Source organism: Drosophila navojoa, chromosome 2 (assembly GCF_054131105.1).
Source record: "Drosophila navojoa isolate 15081-1374.11 chromosome 2, UAZ_NAV_1.0, whole genome shotgun sequence".
Classification (NCBI taxonomy): Eukaryota; Metazoa; Arthropoda; class Insecta; order Diptera; family Drosophilidae; genus Drosophila; species Drosophila navojoa.
The window spans coordinates 15,330,001-15,356,967 of record NC_142890.1 but is presented as its reverse complement, the minus strand read 5'-3'; the positions used below and the strand labels follow the sequence as shown (position 1 = coordinate 15,356,967).

The 26,967-nt window shown below is 39.7% G+C and overlaps 3 protein-coding genes across 3 annotated transcripts; all 3 read right to left on the bottom strand.

Annotated features, from left to right (window-relative positions):
• Positions 1–23,357: 23,357 nt before the first annotated feature.
• On the bottom strand, positions 23,358–24,031 carry LOC149092180 (uncharacterized). Its single transcript, XM_089256724.1, has 3 exons — positions 23,948–24,031; positions 23,572–23,889; positions 23,358–23,519 (listed from the first exon to the last, which is right to left on the bottom strand). The coding sequence occupies exons 1-3, from the start codon at positions 24,011–24,013 to the stop codon at positions 23,358–23,360; spliced, it is 546 nt and encodes a 181-aa protein (XP_089112850.1). The 5' UTR covers positions 24,014–24,031.
• Positions 24,032–24,316: 285 nt separating this feature from the next.
• On the bottom strand, positions 24,317–24,845 carry LOC149092179 (uncharacterized). Its single transcript, XM_089264950.1, has 2 exons — positions 24,528–24,845; positions 24,317–24,475 (listed from the first exon to the last, which is right to left on the bottom strand). The coding sequence occupies exons 1-2, from the start codon at positions 24,825–24,827 to the stop codon at positions 24,317–24,319; spliced, it is 459 nt and encodes a 152-aa protein (XP_089121076.1). The 5' UTR covers positions 24,828–24,845.
• Positions 24,846–25,233: 388 nt separating this feature from the next.
• Positions 25,234–26,042, bottom strand: LOC149092178 (uncharacterized). Its single transcript, XM_089256735.1, has 3 exons — positions 25,834–26,042; positions 25,457–25,774; positions 25,234–25,401 (listed from the first exon to the last, which is right to left on the bottom strand). Exons 1-3 carry the CDS (start codon positions 25,897–25,899, stop codon positions 25,243–25,245), a joined length of 543 nt encoding a protein of 180 aa, XP_089112861.1. The 5' UTR covers positions 25,900–26,042; the 3' UTR covers positions 25,234–25,242.
• Positions 26,043–26,967: the final 925 nt, after the last annotated feature.

The window sequence follows — 26,967 nt, the reverse complement described above, 5'->3', positions numbered from 1 at the left end:
TGTACATAAAAATCGCTCTTCATTAATTTGCAAGACAGCATTTGCATATGAATGGGAGCAGGAGCTGGAAGGGGAACGGGAAGGGCAAGGGGAACAATGAAGCACGAAAAATAAACCAAAGCAAGTGCGGAAAAAAAAATACTACGAGGAACCAAAACCCATCAAGTCAACACCCAATTTTACAAGAGGCAACAGGAAAAAAATTTCACTTCACTTTCAAGTGGCCGGGATGGACCTGGACCTGGACCTGGACCTGGACGTGGATGTGGAGTCGAGTGCAGCTCCTGGGAAGTTTCAATATTTAAACAAAAATCTTTTCGCGCCATAAATTAGGCAGTAAAATGTGAGCGAAGAGTGAAAAGTTTTTAAATTAAACACAAATTTATGGCCGCCAAAAGCTGCGGGCTGTGGGGCAACTGTTGCTGTTGCTGGGGCCCAGCATCCAGAGCTCCAGTCGGTGCCCAGTTAGCACCTGTAAACCGGTTTGTGGGGCTGCTGCTGCTGCGCAGGTAGCGCAGCCGTTGGCCAAACAGATGTCCTGCTGCTCCAAATTGAAAGCGCAACATACATCATCCTTCCACAGAGGTTGTCCCCCGCTTGTCTGCCGTCGTCGTGCCCCAGCCCCCAGTTGCCCCTCAGCTCCAGTGATGGAGATGCTGCAGGGCGCCTTTTGCCGTTTTGAATAATAAGCAACAACAACAGCAACAACAACAACACGAAAACTTAAAAGCAAACAGCCAAAAGAAATTGGGGTCATGCACTCCGCACGCATGCGGCGCATGCAGCATCTTGGACACTCCTCCTGCTGCTCCCCCGTCCTCCCTCTATGTCTCTCTCTCTCTCTCTGTCTCTGCCCTTCGCACACCCCCTTCGATTGCCCCCTCGATGCGCTGCGGTCAACATCTTTCACTTTGCAAGTGCACTTCATGTTTTGTTTTCGTTTTTTGGTTTTTGGGTTTTTTTAGCTTGGCTTAAACGAACTTTGTTTTTGTTTTTTTTTTCGTTGATCAGTTTCGCTTCGTTGCCTGGCACAAGAAACTGGAAAATTAGGCGCGTGGCTGTGACATTTAGCATAAAGGGGGCGTGGCAATGCTTGGGCGTGCCGAAGTTGAGTCGCATGATACGTTGAAGCTGCAACTTGTCGAAGACCTGCAACTGACTTTAATGCCACCTGTTGATGCTCGAACTATGAGCTCAACCTATGTAGAGCTTTTCTCAATTGAACTTATGCAAATTTTGATAAAGTTATGCGAGTAATTGCAGTTCTTAAAATAGCGAAAAAATTGTGGTAAATAGAAGTATGAGTAAATTGTAGTAGAAAGGAGTAGATAGTAGTAAATAGTAGTAGAATGGAGTAGATAGTAGTAAATAGTAGTGGAAAGGAAAATATAGTAGTAAACAGTAGAAGAAAGGAGTAGATAGTAGTAAATAGTAGTATAGCAAACTTCAGTAAATAGTAGTGGAGAGGAAAAGATAGTAGTAAACAGTAGTAGAAAGTAGTAGATAGTAGTAAATAGTAGTTAAATGGAGTAGATAGTAGTAAATAGTAGTAAAATGGAGTGGATAGTATTAAACAATAGTATAAAGGAGTAGATAGTAGTACCGATTGTAGTGAATAAGTAGTACTGGTGAAAAATAGTATATAGTGATGGAATTAAATATTAAGTCTTGGAGCGAAGTACATTTAAGTGAATAGTATTAGAAGTACTGAAGAATAATACACAGAAGTATATAGTAGTAGATCGGAAAGGTAGGTAAGAATTGAAAATAGTAGTAAATAATAGTAGTAAAAAATGTTAAACTAGTAATAATAACTAACAATTTCTAAATAAATTATTATATATAGCCATAGTAAGACTGTATTCCGACTAAGATACAAAACTCAGAAATCCATTTTCTATAAGGAATACATCAAAATGCGAATGTCAGAAGCTTTGCAGCTTTGGTTCCAAGAATTTGCTCGAAATATCTGCACGCCATTCAGATGATTCCAAGAATTCGGGCACATGTCGCAGGGCCAAGCCAAGCCAAGCCAAGCTGAGCTGAGCTGATTATGTCCTTGCCCATTGCAGATGAGAGTTGGGTACAGCTGATGCCTGTTGGGGATACCAGTAAACATCCTGTTATGAAACTGCATAACTCGTTTGGCGTTTCATTCGTTCATTCATCCATTCGTCTGAATGGCTTGGCGAATGCGTAGAAATTCGCGTAAACAAATGGAGAAACCGGAAGCGATCCATAGAGCCAGGCTAAGGCTAAGGCTAAGGTTGCAGTTCGTGGGAATTTTCAGAGCCACTTCCTTCCTTCCGCCTGTTGAGCTCTGCTCCCGCAAAACAAAAGCGCGGGTGGAGCAGCAAGGAATCAACAGATCCTTTTCTTGTTCTGGGATCTATCTATTAGAGCGCGAATCAAGTTACGCGTCTCAGTTTGTGCGTCCCAGGCACAAGCACAGTCTCTCTCTCTCTCTCTCTCACTCACTCTTTGTGCATGCATCATCCACATGCTGCTGCTTCTGCTTCTCCTGCTCCTCCTGCTGCGGCTGCTGCTGCTGCTTGTTTTGCACCTTGAGCCTTGACTACTTCCGGTTTTGCGCGAAGGACATCAGCGACAGCGACAACGCAGCGCCGCAGCGACGCGACTGTAGCAGCAGGTAGTTGTTGTTGTTGTTGTTGCTGTTGTTGTTCTGGACTGTTTTTGCAGTTGCCTCACGGACATTTCCTGCGTCCATTGCCCACGCCATGCAAATAAGGATGTCGGATGTCGCCAGCAGGACATGCGTTTGCTGCCAAAGCAAACAAGGACAACAAGTGCCCAACACTCCAGAGTCCTTTTGCCGGATGTTTCTCTTAAATCGATTGAAACTGTCCTTCGGCATTGTAGTCAAGTGCCCCGATTGCCTTAACATGATATGGCAAGTGGTCTATTTAAAGCTACGTAGATGCAAAATTCAACTCACTTTAACATATGTATATAAATTTGATTTTAAATATATTGGAAGATGCTTTATACTATTTGCAAGCTAAAAATACAAAAGGCTTTTTATTTTGCTTTTATTGTATTTTTATTATTTTAATATATATATATATATATTTTTTTTTAATTTAACAATAGTTTTAATATTTTAATTTATTGTGAATAGTCGTAGAACTAAATTTAAAAAATAAAATAATAATATTAAATCTTAAAATTTAAGGTTTACATTTAGCCTTTTCTACTCAAATATTAGTGTAAGGATTTTAAAATTAATATAAATAGTATATGAAAAATATAGCTAAATACAAAAATAAAATATATTTTTAAAAAATATTTTAAAAAGTTATTTGTGTTAATAAAAATATTTTTCAGTTTATTTATAAATATAAGTATTTGATATTATGATATTCATCAAATTAATCTTCATTGATTTTTGATGAATAGTAATTGAAAAGTCCATTAAATATGGTACATTTTTGTAGCATATTATAAATCCCTATATTATATTTCGAATACTCTTGGGCCATCCAGATAAAAGTCCCTAAAATATATATAAAATATCCTTCTCATACAACAGCCTCAAACAGCTCCAGAACATTCTACGTAGGCAGGTGTACCTCGCTGGATTTTCTCATGCCCGGTTGATAACTGTAATCGGTGCAACTGGAAACGTTTCCCACAGGATGCAAATGTAACAGAAAGCAGAAAACAAAAACCTCAAGAACCGAAATAAGAATTTTATGTTTGATTTCATGCAAAGCAAAAACACAAACGAAATCGAAATCGATGGCGAGAAGAATCTGAGAACAGCAGAGCTGTTCATGTGGACATGTGTGCTTCCCACACACACACACGCATGTTGAATGCAGCAGGTACTTTGGCTAGGATGTGCGTAGAGTAGATAGAGCAACACTTCCCAGGCAGCTCAACTCGAAGCGAAGGCTCCAGCAGCTGCTGTCTCATTTTCATTTGAGATTTGTTTTCTCCGCTGATTTTGTCTTCGACGTTTACTTCCGTGTGAATTTTCGTGTTCAACAGGCAACAGCTGGCCAAGTGCCAATTGCTAGTCCTTAATCCTTTCGCTGCGTCTGTTAGAAACTGCACTGAATCATAATTGGCAAGCGCTGATGCGCATTGTATCTGAGATCTGTCTGAGATCGGCCTGAGAACGGAAGCAAGGGATCCGACAGCACCCTCGACTGTCTCTATCTCTGTCCCTGGCATTGCCAAAAACCAAATGCGAGGGTGTCTACCGTCAGGTGTATTGCATAATTCTGGTCTGTTTTGCTTGTGTGGGAATCTTTTTGATTATTAAGGATGTGTTCCTTATGCAAACGGAAGTTGATTTGCCGTGGGAAGTGAGCGCAGCTTAGAACAGCTCAAAGGCAAAAGTTGATCTATCAATCGAGTTTTTGTCAAAGGATTCAATTGAATGCGTGTTGAGCTGGGATTTCTTGAATCTTGCGAACCTTCAGCTTATAGTTCACCTTATATTATATCTAAGAAAAATGTGTTCTACTCACATACTCTTAAGACCTCGCACTTTGCCTCGCACTAGCCTTGTGGCTAATGGATTTCACAGCGCATTTTCACTTGAAATGAGAAACATCGATTGCTCACAGGATTCGTGCCTCAATCACAAGTGTTGCTCTGAAGCATATGGCATACTTATTCAAGTGCATATATCTTATCGCCAAGGATAGTCCCGAGTCTTGTCCTTGGCCTACGTACAACACATGTCACATCATCATACATATGTATATAGCGCACTTGGGGTACTGTACTCTGGTGTCTAATGAAATTTCCCAACATATTTCTGGCATTACCCAAAGACCGGAAAAACACAAAAAAAGAAAAAGTACAAAAACTCCCACTGCTACAGGCGCAGGCAGCTCAGAAAGGACACGTAGTCGCATACGCCTGGCAGGATCTGAACAAAAATAAAATAGCTGCACGTATTAGAGATGCTGTCTAAGGATCAGGCAACGGGATCAGCTAGTCCTGCTGAGTTTCGGGCATTCAAAGCGAATGCCGACCGGCAGATTTGTTAGTCCTCGTCATTTTGCCCACTCATTTGGGCCACGTTCCTAAACGTCGCGCTCTCGTCCCGTCTCATTTGTGGGCGTTTAGGGCCCACACCTACGGCCTAAATGCGACTGCCAGCTACTAAAATGATTAATTTTTAAATAGCTGCAGGTGCAGACGACTAAAAAGCAAAAAACAAATTTCATTGTGTTTACCTTCTGACTCTGACCCTGACACGGCGCTGCCATCGTCCTGTCTAGACGTCGTCGTCATATCAGCAAATTGCCCTTTGCTAATGTTGTTTACTTAAGTTCCGCTTAACATTCTCCTTTTATTTTATTTTTATTTTTCATTTTTTTTTTGGCAATTAGCAGAAATAACAGAGAGGAACAAATTTCACATTTTAAATTGCTTTCCCTAACTAAAGTTCGCCCTTAGGGGAAAGAAATCCACGGTAATCACTTACAAAAGATCAAAGATAATATAAATTTGAATGTGCCAAAAAGTTCTACGCTCTTAATGGAGCTCCCTATGTAATCATCAGTTGATTGTTGTTGATAAAGAGTAGGGGAACTACACTATAAATGAGTGTTATATCTGAGTCTAAATACTTTTTGAAATATTCATTAAAAATATTTGAAAACTTGCTTCAAAACATATCTTCAGCTGCAATAGATATGGACTATAGATATATACGAACATACATATATAAATATGTAGATATACATATATAGGGATAATTGTATAATCTAGAAAACCTAGAGTTCGCCTGTAGTAAGAAGACATCAGACTGAGATATAATCTCATAACATACTGACCATATAAAGGATCCTCTAATAATTCGGAAAAGGTACTCCAATTCCCAACAAACTCAATGACAATGTTTGAAACTCCCCTTTTTATAACGCAATCATTAATCAACTAGATGATAAATGATATCTTCGCAAATATTGTAAGACTTTAAGGATTTCGAATAAAATATGAGTTAATGCTACATCTGACTGTCGAATCGCATTACTTACGCTCGCAACAATTTAATCAGTGACCCAAATTCATTTGTTAATTAAAATCCTTTGTCAGCTTTTGGGGCCCCTCACCAGTGGAGCTCCCCCATGTGAAAGACTGCGCTCCCAGTAGCTTCCTGTGCATTTTGTCATTTTTAATGAATATTTAAGCGATAATGAAAAATCAGATATACACACACACACACACACACACACACATACATATATAGGCAAGTATATATACATGATATGTACGTTTCAAACAGATTGCGGGCAAGTTAATGGAAAGTTAAGAGCGATGTTGATGAGAACGAAAAGGCAGCTGCCAGCTGAGCAGATTAAGCGTAATGAAAACCTTTTTTCTTGGGGTTGGTTAACGCAGATAAGCAAACGGGTTTCCAGAGCTAATCATTTAAAAACGTTGCCAAAAATATACACTCTTAGCAAAGCTTTCCCACTCTCCACTTTAGCCAGCCAAAAGCAACCTGTTGAGTCCGAAATAAAAAAAAAAATTTAAAAAAAAAAAAAACAGAAACCAAACTGAAAACAAAATTAATTTGTTGCTGTTGTTTTGGTGTTGTCCTGGCAAACGTGAACAGCAGCAGCAGGCAAGCTGCATCCGGTGTTTGTGTTGATGCCAACAAACTTCCGTTTTTCTGCCAGCAGCAGACGAAGCAGCAACAGCAGCAGCAGCGGCAGCAGCGTCAGCAGCAGCTTTTGCGCATGCGCAGCCACAAGTCAGTCACAGTCACAGCCCCAGCTACAACTCCAGCTCCAGCTCCAGCTCGAGCTCCAGCCAGAGGCAGAAGCGCAGCAGCGTGCACGTCAACTGCTGCCAACAGGTGTATTTACTGTTTTTTCTTTTATTATTTATCAGCGACAAAAACAACACGAAAAAAAAAGTGCTGCCCAGTTGGGTTTTCATTTCAGTGTCTACCCTGCAGTCGAGAGGCAGGCATGATCGACTCATAGACAACTCTTAGTCGAATATTCTCTTTGAGTTGAATGTTAGTATTACTTATTAGTCCTTAAGCAATAAATACTCTATGTAAATCTAATGAGATTTAATATAAAATAATAAATTGTATATTAATTAAATATAAAATTGCTTTTAAAATATGTAAATTCTTCTTTCTTATAATTTCTTTATGGTTATGGAGCTTAGGAATAAATTTTATATACTCATAAAACTAGTATTTTCTTTGTTTATGTTGTAGAGCTTCTAAGTTGGAGTATCACTGCCTAAAAATAATTATTTTTGATACATTTTAGACAGAATAAATTTATAAATATTCAGATACAATTTTATATTTTTTTATTATTAATTTTTTTTTTAGTATTATTTTTTTATTATTATTATTATTATTATTATTATTATTATTATTATTATTATTATTATTATTTTATTTTTTTTTGTATTATATGTATTACTTAAAATTAAATATACTATCCAGAAAATAATTTTAGGCATTTTGCTTATCAATTTCATGCAGGGTATTCGCTCGTCTAAGTTTTCACGTTGATTTAATTTATTTTTGCGGATCTTCTTCTACTAGTTGGCTGCCTGGGCAACTTTTTCATTGCCATAATTACCATGATTAGCAATGAATGCTGGGCCCTACTCCGACTCCGACTCCGACTCCGACTTTGGCTTTGGCTTGGCTTTAACTTGGCTTGCGATCTCTCTGCCACAGCGACTGCTTCACTTCAGTTTCAGCTTCAGCTTCAGCTCCAGCTTTGGCTGAAACTTCAGCGGTTGCTTTTTTCGGTTACTTCTTCAGCAGCAGCAGGCGGCAAACACGCGACAAATTTAATTTTTATGCTATTTCCTTCTCTTTTATTTCATTTACCTTTGTTGTTCCTGTTGTTGGTATTGTTGTTGTTGGTGGTGGTGGTGGTGGTGGTGTAGGTATTGTGGTTGCATATATTAGCCGTAAGTCGCCTGCACTTTAATTTGTATTTATGCGGGCTGATTACGTACGCTCCGTGCCCTGCTCCCCTGCTCTACGCTCGAGCTCAGCTCGATGATGTTGTTGACTTCTTTAGTTTATTGGCTTTGACATTTCTTGTTTTTATTCGTCGTTCTACTCGCAAGCAATCAGTGTGCCCAACAATGCCCGCGTAACCGAACTGTACCTGTAATGCTACCTGTACTACTCGGTTTCTCTCCTTCTCCCTACCTTTACCTCTGCCCCTACCTCTACCCCTACTTCTGCCTCTAACTGCTCCAGTGCGTGTTGTACACAGTGTCATATCATATTCGTTTCGGTGATGAAGTCCAAATGTTTCGACAACATGCAACTTCTAGTCTTGTTATTGCTCTCTAACATACTCTTGAGTTCTATTATTTATATACAAATCGAATAACAAGCAAAAGCATGTTCAACATATATTAAGGTGAATATTGAATTCTAGTTTAAGAAATATTATTATTGGATAGAAATATTTTTTTTTTTTATAGAATCTTAAAGTCTCACATTAATATAAACTAGTTAAAATACTCTACCATTTGTTAAAGAAACGCAACTTATCTGATTCTGATTCGCTGTTGATCATATAAAATTACATAAGCCATAAATATTCCATACTTTAATTTAAGAACCATACGTATATGAGGTCTTGCGGCAAGCATTCGTTCTCAAATGCCAATCTAATTCTTCCCTTAGATATATACATTATCAAATCATCATACAAATAGTTTCTATATCATTTCGTTTGATGTTTTCCCCCTTTTTTTGCGGAAAGAGATTCTCGATCCATGAATATAATCGAATTCCAGCACACAAAAATGCCGTTACTTTAATCGCTACCCCAGCGACAGAGAGTTCCAAAAAATATTGACAAAGCATCAACAAAGAGGAGAATTCACTTTGTGGGTAAATTTTGTGTCCGCTTCTTCTCATTTTGGCGCGTGCTAAGCTTTCTGCAAATGCCCAGACAAATAATATTTCCGAGAAAGAATGGGGTTAAGTTCAGTTTGAAGTCAGTCAGGTACCCAGAAGTACACAGCGACGCCTGGACTGGACGCCTGCACTGATAAGTCGTCAAATGGGGCAGATAAGATAGTGGCCGAGCCGAAATCTAAGCAAATAAATGCAAAGCCAAAGATATCGAACTGTCGAAAGGTATAACTCAAAATCAACAGCTCGACGGAGTCGGAGAGTCTTATCGCCTCTCGCTCGCCATTCGTAGTGGCAGCTGTTCCAAAGATAAACCCAACACGGCACGCGCGATTCTCTGGCTCGGACAGAGCTCTGTGGCACAGGCAAATATGTTTTTTTTCCAAGTGTAGTAGTACCAGGCCGTGCTTATCGAGGCGTTCCGGCGAACGCAAACTGTTTGCTCGAAAGTGCAATAAAAGTGTTGCGTATCCTTCCGCTGTTGCATCTGCCCGGGTCCAGGCGGAAGGGCGCGTTGCGCATAGAGTTTTTATGGCCGCGTTTTATGACTCCGATTATCCTGCTCAATACTTTGTCGTGCCTCATTAAGTGGGCCGCGAGTTTTATTTGTTGCGCGAGCAGTTGCCTGATATGATAATTGAATTTAAATACACTTATGACTTATATGGCGCAATGAAGACTGTTCCACTACGCCTGCTGGCAGCCATTAAAAGTCAAGACATATCGGGCTACAAATCTATCTTTAATAGGCCACAAAGATTGCCGAGCCAAGCTGTACTCGCCCCAGCAGCCTCTATTAGATCTTCGAGTCTAGCCAAGTCAGCAGCAGCAGCAGCAGCAGCAGCAGCTCAACAATGGCTCAAAGTCAAAGACAAAAGATGATCGTATACCATTCGCTCCATTGTTCGGGCCTGATCCACCCTTGTGTGTGGCGAATCGAGCAGATGAGTCCTCTGGCAGAATGCGTCAATAATGCTGTCGTCAATATGAAAAGAATGGCATAGCTGCACAGTTCCTGCTTCTGCGCCTACTGTTGCTCCTACTCCTCCTCCTGCTCCTGCTCCTGCTACTACTCCTGCCCCTGTTTCGTCGCTCTATCTAGACCGTTATACATTTCACATTCGGCCCTTTGTGCGCGCTGCAATGAAGCTGTAACTGTCTGTCAAAAAATATCCGAACTGCGTGTTGCCCTCTGTTGATTGCATTTTGTGGTCGCTCAGCGAACGGCGAACGGCGATCGGCGATCGGCGATAGGGCCTAAAGTGGAGCACGCACTGAGTGCCTTGAGGCTCTGGCGGCAGTAGCTGGCAGCAGTCCATCATAATTATAAGGATAATCGCTTGATTGGTTATCCATCATGTAATATTTCAATTCAAGCTGCTTTCTTCTGCTACTTGAGTGCTTTGTGAGTTTGCATCTTGCGGGAAATAGATATCAGCGGGCAATTGCGATAGCCAAGGCACTCATAATAGTTGCCCGGGGCATTATCGTCGATCAGCTGCATGATATGAGAGCCTTGTTGTATGTGTTTTCATATCATGCATTTGGGTCAAGTACAGCCTACTCAATAGTCATTCACATCGAACTCTAAGAGATGCATAGGGTAGATTAACAATAGTTGTTTATAAAGATTTTATATATTTATATTTAAATTAAATAAAATCTGTTATGGATTATTTGTTTTAAAATAGTCAACGATTCGAATGAAATGTGAAATTAAATTAATATAAATTATATAGTTAATATTGTTAATGAGATTTTGAGCTAAACAAAGAATTTAATTTAAGTATAAAAAAAAATGTATACTATGTTTTCATGAATAAATATTGTTCAATATTATAAATAAATTAACAAAAATATTTAGGTTATTTGGGCCATAATAATATAAAATAATATAAATAAAAGAGTTTAATAATAATCATGATGGACAGAATAATGTGATTTATATGTAGATATATTATAGGCTCATTGGCATAAATATATTATATTTCTATATAGATATAACATATATATTGTAGTATATTATTAATATATAAATCGATTATATTATTAATTTTAAAGAGCTGAGTTCAAAAAGGTCAAACTATGGATAGATCTCTATTATGAGACATCCTAAATAGAAACAAACTAAATATTATGTGAACTTCATTAAACTTTCCGTCATCGTAGTCTCTGTAATATATTCGTATGTATTACTCCACAAGCTGAAATTTAACTATGCTTAAAATTCAAGTTCATTCTTAAATTCATAAGTTATTCTATCTATTATATCATCAAGTGTCATACATAAAACATTTACTATCATGTTTAAAGTTTATCTAACTTTAGCTTGGGTGGTCTCTGCGTGCAATTTATAGATAATGTTCTAGTGGCAGCTAGACGAGATATTGAAGCAGCTGAGCAGCGAGAATGATTTAAGTTCAATTGTGTGTGTGTGGTCAAGCGCTTGCAGCTCATCTGTGGAGCTGAGGCGGCTCAAATGCTGAGCTAACTCGTTAAACTGGGCCTTCATTAATAGCCTCGACTCGCGCGGCGACTTCAAAGTTCGGTTGACAAATAAAATTGTAGCTAGGTCCAGGTCAGTAGCAGCCAAGCCCAAAATCGTAAATGCAGTAAGTAGCTATAAACGGGCCTAAAGACTATACGAAATTCCTTTATCATTTATGTACGTGACAGAAATGCTCGAGCTGCTCATTATGTGATAGGCGTAGAAGGGAAGTGCTCGGGCTGAAACATTTCCATATGATATTGCGGTTAGCAGCGCGTTTCAATCACATGGGCCACATGGAACTCTGTTTAAGTCGGCCGATCGGCAAATTGTTATAAATTTGTTTCATTTGCGCTGGCGCGCCACCTGAGCCAAATTAGTTGGCCAACTTTACTTTGGCCGTGTCGAGTAATTTCGCCCGGGCATAGCCAATCTCGCCAACAGCAGCTAAACAACAACAGCTGGCGGCACTTAAGTCGCTGGAGGAAATAGCGGAGAGCTTATCTCACTTACTCTCTCTTTCCCTCTCTCTCTCTCTCTCTCTCTCTCTCTCTCTCTCTCTGTCTTTCTCTCGTTTATTACGCTCCCTCGCAATGTATGTATAAACCCTTGCTGTTGTGTTGTCGTTTTTGTTGTTGTTGTTATAATTCGTGTTTAACTAATTTTAGCCTATTATCGCCATCATTATTATCATTAAATGTGAAATTGTTGCCCCGATGCGCATGCGCATTGGCAATTTGAAAGCAACACACACACACACACACACACTCACACTCACTTAATCGAACAGACTCTGGCAGGTTGCTCCAACTATAAAAACAATTTCAACTCCAACTCCAACTTGAACTCATCGTCAAGTTGCTGTCAGACACCAACTGTTGTCTCTGTACCCAGTGCCAGTCCCAGTTCCAGTCGCAGTCCCAGTCGCCGTCTTCTGACCGCTGGGGTTGGCGTCGGGGTCAGGCCAGCAACATTTTGCGCCTGCTATAAGCTTTTCAGCAATATGTTCTATTTCTCGCTCTGCTCTGGGCAATTACCACAGGTAATTTGAAAGGTATGCCGAGGGAGGAGCAAGGTATATAAACTATCCATTAAATGGCTCTGTTTAGCAAATACGGATTATATACATATATACGTATATATGTATATTTATAAGCCATTCAAGCTGAACGAAAATTATAATTATATACATATTGCTTTTGTCCTATTATTTCATATATATATTCAGCTACGATCAATATCTTTGTATGTCAATATATGAGTGGATGAAGCGAATATGATAGATAGATATACATGTATATATAGATCAAATTTTTGAATTAATTGTGATCTTACATTCCAAAAAGTAAAAGAAACAATAAATCCGCTTCTATAATTCCTGCAATCGAGAAGTTTCTCAGCTTTGGGCCGCAAATGAGCAGCTAGCTACTGCAACATTTGATATCATTTTTCGCAGATAGAACTCAATTACAGGCAGCGCAGTAGCCGAAGGGTCCTGATGAACAATTGCTAGGAATTATTGTAAGTAATACGAATACAATTTATGCGACTGCCGTGGCAAAAGATGTGCAAAAGATGCCTTGAGCCGAACAAAGGGCAGCCGAGCAAAAACCACAAGAATGACAAATGTAAACGGCACCGCAGAAGCAGACGCAGACGCTTGGGTGGGTTGTGCCAAGCAACACCTACAACACAGATGCAGTGATTCGTTAGCTCAGTGTCTGGCTGTCCTTTTTTTCTTGGTCGGGACAAGGATAACAGATACGGCAATGGCGACCCATGCGGCGTTGCACACGGCGCTGTCCAGGCGACTCCTGGCAGTTGACCCAACCACTTAAAGAGCAGAACGGAGACGCATCGCTTGCATTGGATGTCGTCGAATGGCAGCGATGCTTGACCAACGACTGCCAGGGATTGAGTTCCACTTAGTTCCAAAGAAAATGAGAAAAACGAGGAAAACGACGAGGACGACAACGGCCATATGCCAGACCAGTGGACAGTTGTTTGATTTGTCTGGCTGTTGCTAACAGATATCCTTGCTACCGACTGACTCCTTGCGCTTGCCTAATCATTGTTAGTTTTTTCCAGCAAATTGTCTCGCATTGTTTTTCCACTGCATTGTCGCCTGGTGACAGCAAATTCTTGCAAATTGTCCTCGTCTTACGCAAATGATTTATACGCTCTTTGTTTTCACAAAGGATTTGTGCGTAATTCTGCTATTTGCTCAGTTGTCGATGAATTGCAAATTGTTGCCAAGGGAAATTGTTGCTGAAAGTACTGAAAATATATACGAAAATTCATAAATATAAAGAAATAACAGTTTACTGGCAAATTAGCAATGCTATTTGCTTGTATTTAATAGAAAATAATTTTTTAAAATTTATATTTATATTGAATGGAACTTGGTTACTCCTGGAATGAAGTATATAAAAGCTCCCCTCACTTACAGCTAAGTCAGTGGTTTGATCATATCTCAGTCCCAATGTCTGTACAACGAATTAAATGTATATATACATCCTCATATACATGTCTTTGTTTAGTAAAAAGGACACCAAAAGGACCTTTGTGTCACTTAGTCAAGTCGTCTAAGACAAGCTGACTTCTACTATATGGCCTGCTGTATAAGACCTGAACTTCTTCTCCTGGATTTAATGCTTTGTTAGCAACATCAGCTTTGGGCCAACGCAGAGCGGCTGCAAGTTGTGTCCTCTCTTTCGTTTTTTTTCTGTGTGTCCTGCAAGATGTCCAATGCCCAGATGCATATCAACACAACCTGCAGGACAAAATGCAAACCCTTCTAACTGCCGCAGACGGAGCAGCAGAAGGAATTCAATTCGACTGCCAGCCAAGACATGAAAAATCAAAGGTGTTGTTTACAGGCGGCAGCCAGCGGCGGCATCCATCGGACAGTTGACCCTTCTACGAATGGATAAACAACGGCAAGAAAAAATGGAGAAGCGAACCGAGCCAAGAGCATCTGCCAGTGCATGCGTAATGACCAACTGCCAAAAAATAGTGAGGGCCAGAAGCACAAGAAACAACAAAAAAGGACAGACTAATGAACGACGCTGTTGAAAATCTACGTGGCTAAAAAGGCAGAGAGACAAGACTTAACACGAAAAGAAGAAGAAGAGAGAAAAAACCCTCGGTTACAGATGCCATCAAATTATAGCAGCAGACGCCAAGCAAAGAGTTGAAATTGAAACAGTTGCCGAGGGGTTCGGGCTCGGGTTCGGCAGCCAGTTTGTGTTTGTGTTTGGGTTTGGGTTTGAGTTTGGGTTTTGAGTTCAAGTCAAAGCCACTCAAATGGCGGCAGCGCATGGCGTAATTATCGAAGCGGGTTAGGGATTTACCACCTGGACGCGGACTGACCAGCAGCAGCAGCAGCAGACGGCAGCAGCAGCAGACGGCTAGAGACGGCAGCCGCAGCTTGGCCCAAAGGGTTGCTGGCAATGTGTTACCAAAATTTAATTTGACGCTCATAATTGAGCCGTTCCCATTTTCGATGTGGGATGTAGCGGCTGCAGCTCCACAGAGCTCTCAACAGCTCGCAGCAGTCGCTGCATGCACGCATGTCCTTCAAGCGGCCGAGTAGCGCAATCAGTCACAAAGCTAGCACAGAGATCTGCCAATCGCAGGCACAGCACGTGCCCAGTTGCATCTTGCTGCGTTTTCGCCAAACTGTACCGGTTCGTCCTGAGCCTGCGTCCTGGCTGGCCGGCTTGTAAACAACAAACACCAGGTGCTGCATGCAGCAGGCGCTGCGCTCGTCCTGCAGCCGTCTGGTCGGCGTTTCTTATTCTTATCAAGTCAAGCCAGGGCCATTGTCCACTCGAGTACTTGGCCCATTGTCTCTGCTGTCGTCGGTTTTGTGTCCTGCCGCGTGCTGCAATTGTTTCGCATTTCGTGCGTGTCCTTGCATTTGGCCGCTAGTCCTGCCGCTGCTTGCTGCGCTTATTGTTTTGATTCATTTTGTCAAATTTATATAAAATTTATTACAACGCACGCATCCCGATTCCCCAGACATCTAATGGCGGCCAATCGCATCCCATAAATGCGTATTTAATAGTGTCACAACAGGACCCAATGGCTGGCCTATCGAAACGGGGCGAGAGACTCGCTTTCACACAGCAAAGCCACTGTGAAATTTATTGAGTTTCGCTCAGGCAGCCAAAGATAGTCGCTCTATAGTATATCACAATAGTATATTAAATTCCTGAGCATGCTTCAGTGGCTGCTGACAAAGATGCATTGTATTAAAGGAATTTCATGTCTTGGCAAAGATTTCTTTGTAGTAACTGGAACTGGAATGTATATTGAAAAGAGTTTCTCTCTGTAATATTAAAGGAATTCATATTAAAGGAATCTATGAAAAATAAATTGATATAGAGAACGGACTATTTGAGATCATTTAATGTGTATAATGGATATATATTCCTAATAGTCAATTTCTTAGCATCCGATATCCTTTTGCAACTGCAGCACTTCAGCTGCTAGTTGGCTGATGAACTACTAAAGATAGGAGTGATTGCCCGTATACAAATTTGCAAAAATCTGCAGCTTACGCCTGCTTTAGATATCATCTCGCAATCCTAATTAGGAGCAGCTCAAAGGCTCGTCAAATCCTCTACGAAACACCCACGTTGCAACGTTGACTTAGGAGCAGGCTAAGCTGGCTCAAATATCAGCACAAACGAACTCGAGTACAGGTCAGTTGGGTTAACAAAGCACGTGGCATGGCCAGGGTCAGATGCCTGGACAGGTGATGCGTAAAAAGTAATAAAGTAGATGGCATTGTGTGGCCAGAGCGGCTGAACGGACCCCGGGGTAGCAACACCCACAGTGCGTGCGCATATGCAAATAATTCCAAATGCGTGGCAGCTGCAAATGTGGAAACAAAAGCCGCAGAGCAAGCAACAGGCAGCCTGCCACAGGATCAAATAGGGTCAGTGCAAGGGCAGTGCAAACTAGAACTAGAAAAATAAACAAAGCCCTAGCTGATCGCACACAACCTGCTCGCCAAGGATCATTTCCCTAGTCTTGCACTTAAGTTCTGTGAACACTCTCAACCTCTCAGCTCTCTTAAGGTATTCCGTTTATAAAGAAGTAGCCAGAACAGATGTGTTTGAGCTCAGACAATGCCCCGAGCCTGGACCATTGCATAATAATCAGTCAAAGTATCGTGGAAACTAACGCATGGCTGTGAATAGCTGCTGGCTGATTTATGGTCCTTTTATAGCAGCCAATGGCTCTATGATAGAGAGATCTTTATGGTTCCTGAGAATGCTAAGGCCAAAGGATTCGCCCATGGCACGTCCAACTCTTTAAGTTTCAAGAAAACACCGAGAACAATGCCGAGCCGAGCTCTATGCAGATGCGCAGAGCTGACATCAGATCCAGCTGAAAAATTCACAGTTTGATTGAACAAACGTATCGCCGCCTCTATTGACATATCCATATCGAAAACTAACACAAGACCTGAAATCGACAGTTTCAACAATGACTTCCAAAGTCTATCAGCAGGCGCAGCTAATCGAAAGGCAGATCTGAAATCAAAATAAAAGGATTTCAAGCACAATAGCAAGCGGTTGACAATGGCGCACACAGACATTTCTGGGTCATGTTTACGCAAATACTCGAATGCAGGCGCAAAACTCAATCCTTCAATTGTCACAATTGGCCAAAGGACATAAACTCAGTGAACTCTCGCATGCGACATCGCAAGCTGCAAAAATACTGTCAAAATTGTATAAATTCCACAGAGTATTGCGCACAATTGGCAAAGGGTTTATTCATGAATTTTCATGGTTAATTTGTGTTTGATTTTGTTTGTTTGCTTCGATTGAGCTGTCGAGCGCCTACGTTTATAGTGGGCAAATATTGTGGGGGCTAGGCAAAAATTGCAGCTGTCTGTGGATTAATGGAATAGCTATTAAATGTCATTATGAATAAGATTCATTATTATAGAGGTTTATGAGGTGCAATGCACGAAACATCTGCGTGGACTAAGGTTTGATATGGTTTAGTTAAATAAGGGCTATAATTTATATAATAGATAATGTGAAGATATAGTAAATACGATATAGATATAGAGTTGTAGGTTATAGCCTACACAATAATGTATGAGATATGGGATAAAAAATTTTGGAATATTGACATTGAATATAAATTATGTATTATATTCAATGTCAATATTTCAAAATATGGATGAATATATGGATATATGGAAATGTATTTCGATATAAGTGGGGATTGGAATAAGGTAAATATAAAATAAATAATGTAAATATAACTCTAATGTTAGATAGAAAATAAATTATGAAATATAAGACAAAATTTTGGATTTCAAATGTATTTTGGACTTCTAATATATAATATATATGTATATATAATTTATAAGATAAGGCATACTGGATTTGAGATAAATTATATAGAATATATGATGTGTAATATATGAAGCAATACTATATTCTATATTAAATTTTAATTGTAATTTTCATAATTTAACATCAATAGCAACAATAACAATAACAATAATTTTGAATTTAAAATGCTTCTCTGTTAACTTTATAAATTAATAAATTTATTCATTATTTCATTCGCATTTGCCATGATACATATGTATGTATATCAAATTCCTGAATATATACCATAATTTAGCATTGCAGATGGCAAATATATTTCATTAAAAGTTCTTTTGTCTAGCCATGGAATGAAGTTGACCAGCATGCGCCGAGCTGCCTGAGCTGCATAGCAAATGAAGACCTTGAGTACTCCATAAAAAGAGAAGCAAACCCCATTGAATCATCGAAGTGAAGTCAGACAAGCTGAGAACTAGATATCTTTTGGATTGAAAGCAACTGGAAGACAACGCAGGCACCCGCACAATGGCCATGCTCCTAAGCATGATAATGATAATGATTCCTTGTTCTCAGTGAGGCGGAAACAATAGTCAGCGGATTTACTAGAAAAAAGTTGACAGCATTGTGCGTAGCCGTGGAGGACAATGCTCCAAAATTTCAGTGAGACGCACTAAAAAACACAACTAAGCATAAAAAGCAGCAGGAAAGTGTGAGTAGGAAGATAGATAGAAGAAGAGAGAGAATAAGAGAGAGAGAGAGAAAGAGAGAGAAGAGAAGAACTGATCATGCGTGGTGTTATTTTTGCTTGCAGCCTGCTAAGGAAACATCTGCCCCGCTCAATTTTTTGTTGTCTTCTCTGGGCATTGTTGCTGTTGCTGTTGTTTTTGTTGTTGTTGCTGTCGTACGCATGCACACGCAGGACATTTGGAACAGGATACTTACACAGAACAAAAAAACACAAGTAAACGAAGAGCTACATAAAAAAATGTAAGCAGCATGCGAAGACGCTGTCCTCTGTACATGTGTTCGTGTCCTTAACGCTTGACTCTCCCACTAGCTGCCGGCTGCGCTCTGACTGACTGCACATGTACAGTCCCATAGTGTTTAGTGCCAGAGTCAGTACAGAGCCTGGTCCTAGCTAGCTAGCAACACTGTCAAGGTCAAGCGCGTGCCGTCTGCGCATGATTTTTTAATAGAAAAAATCTCGAATTTTCAACGCAGGATATGCGTATCCTACTTTAGTTGAACGGCATGTGCTGTCGCCAGCAGCTGTCACTGGCGCTGATCCTGTCATTTCACTTTGGAGCGTGCGTGTCCTTATTATGCCACTTTTTCTACGTACCCAAAGCCGGCTAAAAAAATTATAACTTATTCTCTTAATTTTTTCATAGAAATTTTTTGGGTATATTTCCTGCCGCATCAGCTGCTCTCCAATCAGCATATGCAACTTGAAAGTTTTCAATGTCATATGCTCGCCAATTGGCGTCCTCTATATAGCACCCACATATTGTCACACGGCCAGCTGCAAGCCTTCCACTCTAATCCTTTCAAATCCCAAAATTGTCCTTTGTCCTCTGCGACAATCGGCAAACGCGAACAGCGAACAGCAAACAGCTAACAGCGCCTGCAATTTACGTAAACATGCTCCACAATAGCGATTAGCCTAGCTAGCGAACCGTCACATTTATCCTTCCATTGTTGCCTCAAATTCGCACTCCTGTTCTCTTAAGCCCTTGACAATTGGCTACTGCTCAGGATTTGAGTTGAAGCTGATATTATATAACAATATATAAATATTTATATAACAATATATAAATATTTGTTTAGGGATAGAATGGAGAGAATAAAAGATTCTACTGATTGCTGACATATATATACAGTTATTCCATATGAATTTTTTTTTTTTTTTGTGTATATATTCAATTTTCTGTTAACATATTTTTGCAATAAATACAATAAATGCAAAAAATACTTAAAATTTACTTTTGTCTATCAGAAGTGCAAAATGAAGTCAAGAAATCGTAAAGTAAGACTAAAACTTAGCTTCAACTTTAGTTTTCTACAACTACGCCATCGTATATACATATTAATAAATATATAAAAATATAAAAAATAAAATTTATATAATTTATTTATTCTATAGAACTAAAATTTTACCTATATTTATTTAAAAATTTCTTTTCTTATATGTACATACAATATATATACATACTCTTGGCTTATCACTCTTGCCATACATTAGGAATCATTTGAAAATAAGATATGATCGACTAATAGATCTTTATTTAAGTTTTCTTATCACATTAGTTGAATTCCTAACTACAAATTTTTTATACGTTTTTTTTGTTTTTTATAGAGAAACCCATTGTATGATCATTTGTTTTCAATAATTTTTCTATGAAAGCATTTGTCTAACAGCAAGACATTCTCATTTTTAATGGAATTCTTAGCGATTATAGGGGACGGCCGGCTGTACCTTGGGCTCGTCCTTGGCCATACAAACGTTGCTCTAATCTCTAATCGCGCGTCACGCTGGCAAGACAAAGTCCTCACCTAGCCGGAACACTGGGGCCAGACTCATTTGAGACGCCTCAGCCGTCGATAAGCATCGGCAGGTTCAAACTGACAGCCAGCAGGTAGTCCTTGTTGGACACGCTATTGTCCTGCTCAGGACTCTCGTCCTGGCCAGCCGGCCTGCGCAGCTCGTACATTTTAAATGTTGCAATGTGCATTGTATAATTTATATCATAATTTTCAATGCACTGTGAATGTTGTTGCGCTTCTCCTCGTCACACTGCAGCTTTATCCTGTTGCGCAGCTTATCTTGATTTCAACTGTTGCCCCAGTCGACTTTGTTGCTCATGTTTTTTAAGGGTTTCGATTCGATTGAAGGAAAAATTAAGCTATTAAAGGGATTGATTGAAGGCTGATAAGGACATCACCTGTTGAGTATATTTGCATCTTTTATAGCAAAGAGCTTTCGATGTTGTTTAAATCGGGGCATTTGATTTACAAATTGCAGTTTTTGTCTATCTCAGAATCTGTTTTTGTTACACACAGAAAACATCCAGTCCCTAGATCGGCTTAAGAAGTTGACACACAATTATGCTATCCATTGTTGAGGAGCATCTCAAACAGATCGCTGGCATCACCTTTCACCCTGGGGTGAACGAAGAGAGCAACAATTTCCGGTCATGCAAATTTGGCAAAACAGGAAACCTGTTCGACCTCTCCCCGAGCTGTCGGGGCAAACTGTGTGCAACTAATATTTTGGAAAATTCTCATTAACCACCCGCCATGCTGGAGTTTACCGAAATCCGTGATCCTTGACGATTAGTTACAAAAGACATAAAAACTTCCGGTCTGCGAAAATGGGCGCAGAGGAAGCAAACGATCAGCATGAAAGGTGCCTGATCCTGATTCTGTACCTGTTTCAGCGACAGATGCGAAAAATCCACCAAAGTGCAACAACAACAATAACTGAGAACAACAAGGATGCGGAAGCAGCAGTCGCGGCTCAAGAATCAAAACAAAACCGAATGAGAGAAACAAACGGTGAACAAAAAGCGGAAATAATACCAGTCCCAGTCCCAGTCCCAGTCCCAGATCACCGATCTGTGATCTGCGAGCCCAGTTCCAGTTACCAGCCTGTGCAACAGTTGTCCCTTAAGGCAAACACTACTCGAAATCACAACTGTTCGCAGCTCGTTTTGAATTGATTTCCATATTTTGTTCCCTGCTTCTGACTCTGCCAGTGCAACATGTTGTTCTGGCTGCGCATTGATCATTAAAAATGCCAGCAGCCGTGGATGCTGCGGCTTGATAATGTCAAACATGTGTCTCTCCTGTAGCCGTTCCGCCCTAAAAGGAAATGCGGTTGACGCCTGTTGCTATAAATAAGCAAAGCATAACGGAAAGCAGGGTTTCTGGGCCATGGAAATCAGTGTACTGGAATAACTGTTAACTAGAATCGAAATTTATAGATAGTTAGAGACTAAGTTTAACAACTTTATATGGAGATATCTCAGCCAGTTTAATAATTATATAATGCGAAATATTATATATATATATACAATATTATTAGATGATTGGCCAGGTGAAACGCTCATAGTAGCTCTATGAATCGCCAGCGATTTCACAATTGAATTCAATTTGAAGTCAACTCACAGCCATGTCATTTGGCATTGTTGAAGCAACGAAAATGGAGCACTTCAAAATGTTTATTAAAATGCTCGATGCGAGTTGATTGCGAATCGAGAAATGCAGCCTGCATGCCAGATCACAGCTGAGAGTGGGCAAAATTTAAATGTAACAGGCAGTCAGAGATAAAATGATTAAATTATGATGCCATAATTTCTGGTTAATTTTCGTGCTAAGACAATGGCGCTGGCCAAGGCAACGCTGTCGAGCATGAGCACGGCGGCACGAGATGTGGGAACTGGGAATCGGGTGAGTCGAGTCCGGTCGGGCGTGATGATTGCATTTTAATGGACAAATTAAAAATCAATGCCTTCTGAGCTGCACGTACTTTGTACTTAAATTAACCAAACCAAATTGTACAACAACAAAAATTCGAAATCAACAATAACAAAAAGCCGTAGAACAAAAAAAAAAAAAAAACAAGAAAAAAGACAAAGAAACAAGAAAAACAAAAAACTGTCGATCGAACACCGATCGTGAGAATGGAAATGGCGACAATGTCGACGGGCGGCTGTCCGAACCCCATAAATCTTCATAAGCTTGTCACGTTTCGAGTGCAACAGCTACTCGTAAATATCTGAGGCTGAAGACGTAGCCGTAGACGTATCCGTAGCTGAAGCCTTCGAAACGATGACGAAGCTCCCAAAAAGTTGCTGCTCCCTGCGGATTAACAATTATTTTGACATAAAATAGCCGCACGCCTCGGTCTCAGTACCAGACCCAGACCCAGTCCCAGTCCCAGTACGTCGATTGTCCGCCTCTCTTAAGTCTTGCTTTCGGTTCTTCACGGCTTCTGACATCCAACGGCCCCACACAAGAGATTTCGTGAGTGTGCCAAGACGGTGACACATACGTGCCGCGTTTTTCGGCAATGTTGATGTATTCTGGACTACCGTTGCCGCCGCAGCAATTGGACAACATTTGTAGGCGCAGCACGTGCCGCTACAAAGAAGAAGAAGAAGAAGAAGAAGAACGGGAGCCGTATGGGCGTACGAGCTGGCAATGGGCTCTTAAAATTACCTTTGCATTTCGTAAACGTTCAATGAAATTTGGTCGTAAAACTTGTTGTTTATCTTAAATTCTCTTTTATTTTATGGCCATTTGCATTTCGGAAATGTTAGCTGAAGTTCAACAACTCGCCAGAGCGGGACAGCTAATATCCCTTTCCGAATACTTTTCATCAGAGCATTAGAGACTCTCTCTGACCAGTGAATGCAATAGGATACCCCAAAAGTGCCCAAAATTTCATTGATAACTGTCCAATTGATATAATTGCTAGACTAAATACACTGTTTAAATATGTTTTTAAGCTGTTTACTGATGCTGGCTTAAGAGATTTCCGTCAGCCAAAAAATTATTTGAAATCAATTACCATGAATTATATTTAAAAAAGTCAATATCGTTTCTATTGTGAATTAAGAAGACCTTCGTCGGATTTAAAGTACACGTCTGTCGATAGTTGTTTCCTCTTGGTGCAATACCAATCCAGTTTAATTAAATATTCTCCAGATGGAAACGGCATAAGGTTTGCATATTCCAAATAGAGATTTTTTACAATTATTGGGCCCTAAGAAGAGTTCTGATATTATTAGAATGTAAATGATTAGCTTTCAACCCACCAAATAAGGACAGGTATGGTTCATGTTGGAATATTGTCGCACCACCTTATATACCATTATAGCAATTGGATTATAGGGCTTGCGAGTCAATTTACAAATGTCCACAGAGGTGTTGTAAAGCCAAGGCTTATATCCATTTGCTTTTTTATAAAGCTGAAACGTAGTCCATATATCGTTGCAAGAGTCGTGTATTGTGGCATTAAAGTTGAGTACAGTCCTATTACGATTAATTGCCTTTAGTCGACATAGGTGGACTGAGATCCACGATTTATTGTGAACTTCACAAATAAAATTTGTCATTCTGATTGTTGATGCATTCTATTGAAATTAAAAATTAACCAATGTCTTCTTCACGGTTTCGTTTTCGTTTACTTACATTGTATATGAATTGTAGGACCATACAAATAGTAAATATGGTTAAAATGGTGCCCAAATTGCGCATGACTACAATTCCCGATGACTATAGAGCACTGAATGAAACTATTTTCAAATAGTCCCAAAGTGCTCATTGCTCAATTTCTTTGATAGCTGTCCAATTGAAATATTTGCCTAATTATTCTACTAAATACACTGTTTAAATATTTGAAAGCTGTTTTTGTATATTTGATATTTCCAAATGCAAATCGAGCACATTTTAATAGAGTTATTCATGGAAAATGCTGATTTAGGTGTTCATGACCCAATACATTTTTGAAATCAATTAACAAACCATCGGTTCTTGCGAATTGCGCTTTATACTTTTCTATTATGAATTAAGAAGGCCTTCGTCGGATTTAAAGTACAAGTCTGTCGATAGTTGCTTCTTCTTGGTGCAATACCAGTCCAGTTTAGCTAAGTATTCTCCAGATGGAAACGGCATAAGGTTTGCATATTCCAAATACAGATTTTTAATAAATACTGGGCCCTAAAAAGAGTTGTGATATTATTAGAATGTAAATGATTAGCTTTCAACCCACCAAATAAGGACAGGTATGGTTCAAGTTTGAATATTGTCGCACCACCTTATATACCATTATAGCAATTGGATTATAGGGCTTTCTCGTCAATCTACAAATGTCGACAGAGATGTTGTAAAGCCAAGGCTTATATCCATTTGCTTTTTTATAAAGCTGAAACGTAGTCCACAATCCGTTGCAAGAGTCGTGTACTGTGGCATTATAGTTGAGCACAGTCCTATTACGATTAATTGCCTTTAGTCGACATAGGTGGACTGAGATCCACGATTTATTGTGGACTTCACAAATAAAATTTGTCATTCTGATTGTTGATGCATTCTATTGAAATTAAAAATTATTCATCGGCTCCTTCACTGTTTTCGTTTTCGTTTACTTACATTGTATATGAATTGTAGGACCATACAAATTGTGAATATGGTTAAAATGGTCCCCAGATTGCGCATGACTACAATTCCCAATGACTCTAGAGCACTGAATGAACTTTATTTCAAATAGTCCCAAAGTGCTCATTGCTCAATTTCGTTGATAACTGTCCAATTGAAATAATTGCCTAATTATTCTACTAAATACACTGTTTAAATATTTGAAAGCTGTTTTTGTATATTTGATACATTTTAATAGGGTTATTCATGCAAAATGCTGATTTAGGAGGTGTTCATGACCCAATACATATTTGGAATCAATTAACAAACCATCGGCTCTTTATACTTTTCTATTATGAATTAAGAAGACCTTCGTCAGATTTAAAGTACAAGTCTGTCGATAGTTGCTTCTTCTTGGTGCAATACCAGTCTAGTTTAACTAAATATTCTCCCGTTGGAAACGGCATAAGGTTTGCATATTCCAAATACAGACCATTAATAATTAACGGGCCCTAAAATGAATTATTAATAGAATGTGCATGAAGAAATTGTTAACAAATGGCTCACCCCATAAGGACAGGTATGGTTCAAGTTTGAATATGGTCGTACCACCTTATATACCATTATAGCAATTGGATTATAGGGCTTCCGAGTCAATCTACAAATGTCCGCAGAGGTGTTGTAAAGCCAAGGCTTATATCCATTTGCTTTTTTGTAAAGCTGAAACGTAGTCCATATATCGTTGCAAGAGTCGTGTATTGTGGCATTAAAGTTGAGTACAGTCCTATAACGATTAATTGCCTTTAGCCGACACACGTAGATTGAGATCCACGTTTTATTGTGGGCTTTACAAATGAAATTTGTCATTGTGATTGTTGATGCATTCTATTGAAATTAAAAATTATTCATCGGCTTCTTCACTCTTTTCGTTTTCGTTTACTTACATTGTATATGAATTGTAGGACCATACAAATTGTGAATATGGTTAAAATGGTCCCCAGATTGCGCATGACTACAATTCCCGATGACTATAGAGCACTGAATGAAATTGATCTCGAATAGTCCCCAAATAGCTCCAAAGTGCTCATTGCTCAATTTAATTGATAGCTGCCCAATTCCAATAATTGCCTAATTATACTACTAAGTACAGTTTATATATGCTTTGATGCAGTCTGCTGATATACATTTGATATTTCCAAGTACAAATATACATATATAGAGATTGTAATTTGGAAAAAAAAAACTCTGTGAGATTCTCATGATTTGAAATCAATTATCAGCCCCGAGATCCAATTAAAAAAGTCAACATCGTTTGTTGCCTGAGCCAAATGTGTGCTTAACTTTTTTGTGAAGTGAACTTTTCCCAGGCCTGAAGGCGAAATGGAAAACTCGTCTGTGTGACAGTGACACTGACAGCCACCTCCGAGAAGCAGGCAGGCAGGCAGCAGTCGGTGGCTAGGCAGGCAATTGGAAAAACAAACACATGCCGACAGAGGCAATAGGCCGCCAGATTGACATCTTCATCATAAATAAAAGTGAAAAACTTGTTGGCCAGTGAAGAAAAGCCGGACAAACGCAAAACCCGAGCTAGCCAACCAAACGTAACGAAAAATGCTGCCACAGTTTTCTACGATCTGTAACAGCAGCTGTATCTGATGATCTGCTGATCTGATGTGTGGCAATGTGGCAAGTGAATGCCAATCGAAATGGCAAACAAATAAACCAACTAGCCTCCAGGCTAATAACCATAACAATAACAATGCCAGCTACGAGCTGGGGGGCTAATGAAGATATCTGGCGATATCTCCTTATGGAAGGAGTTGTTTACCATTTAGTGGATGTCATAATTACACTTAAATATCGCATATTGTTGCTAATGGGCCAATCAAACAAGGCGATTGGTTGCCGAGGCTGGGGGAGGGGGTGGTCATTTGAATGCCTACTGTAACGCATGCTTAATTATCGGTCCATGTTGGTAACGCCCTCTCGTCGCTAGGTGTTAACAAACTCATTTCACTCAATAATTTTCTCAACGACCTGTAACTGGTTTGGCCAGCACGTAGACAGAGCGCTCTCGA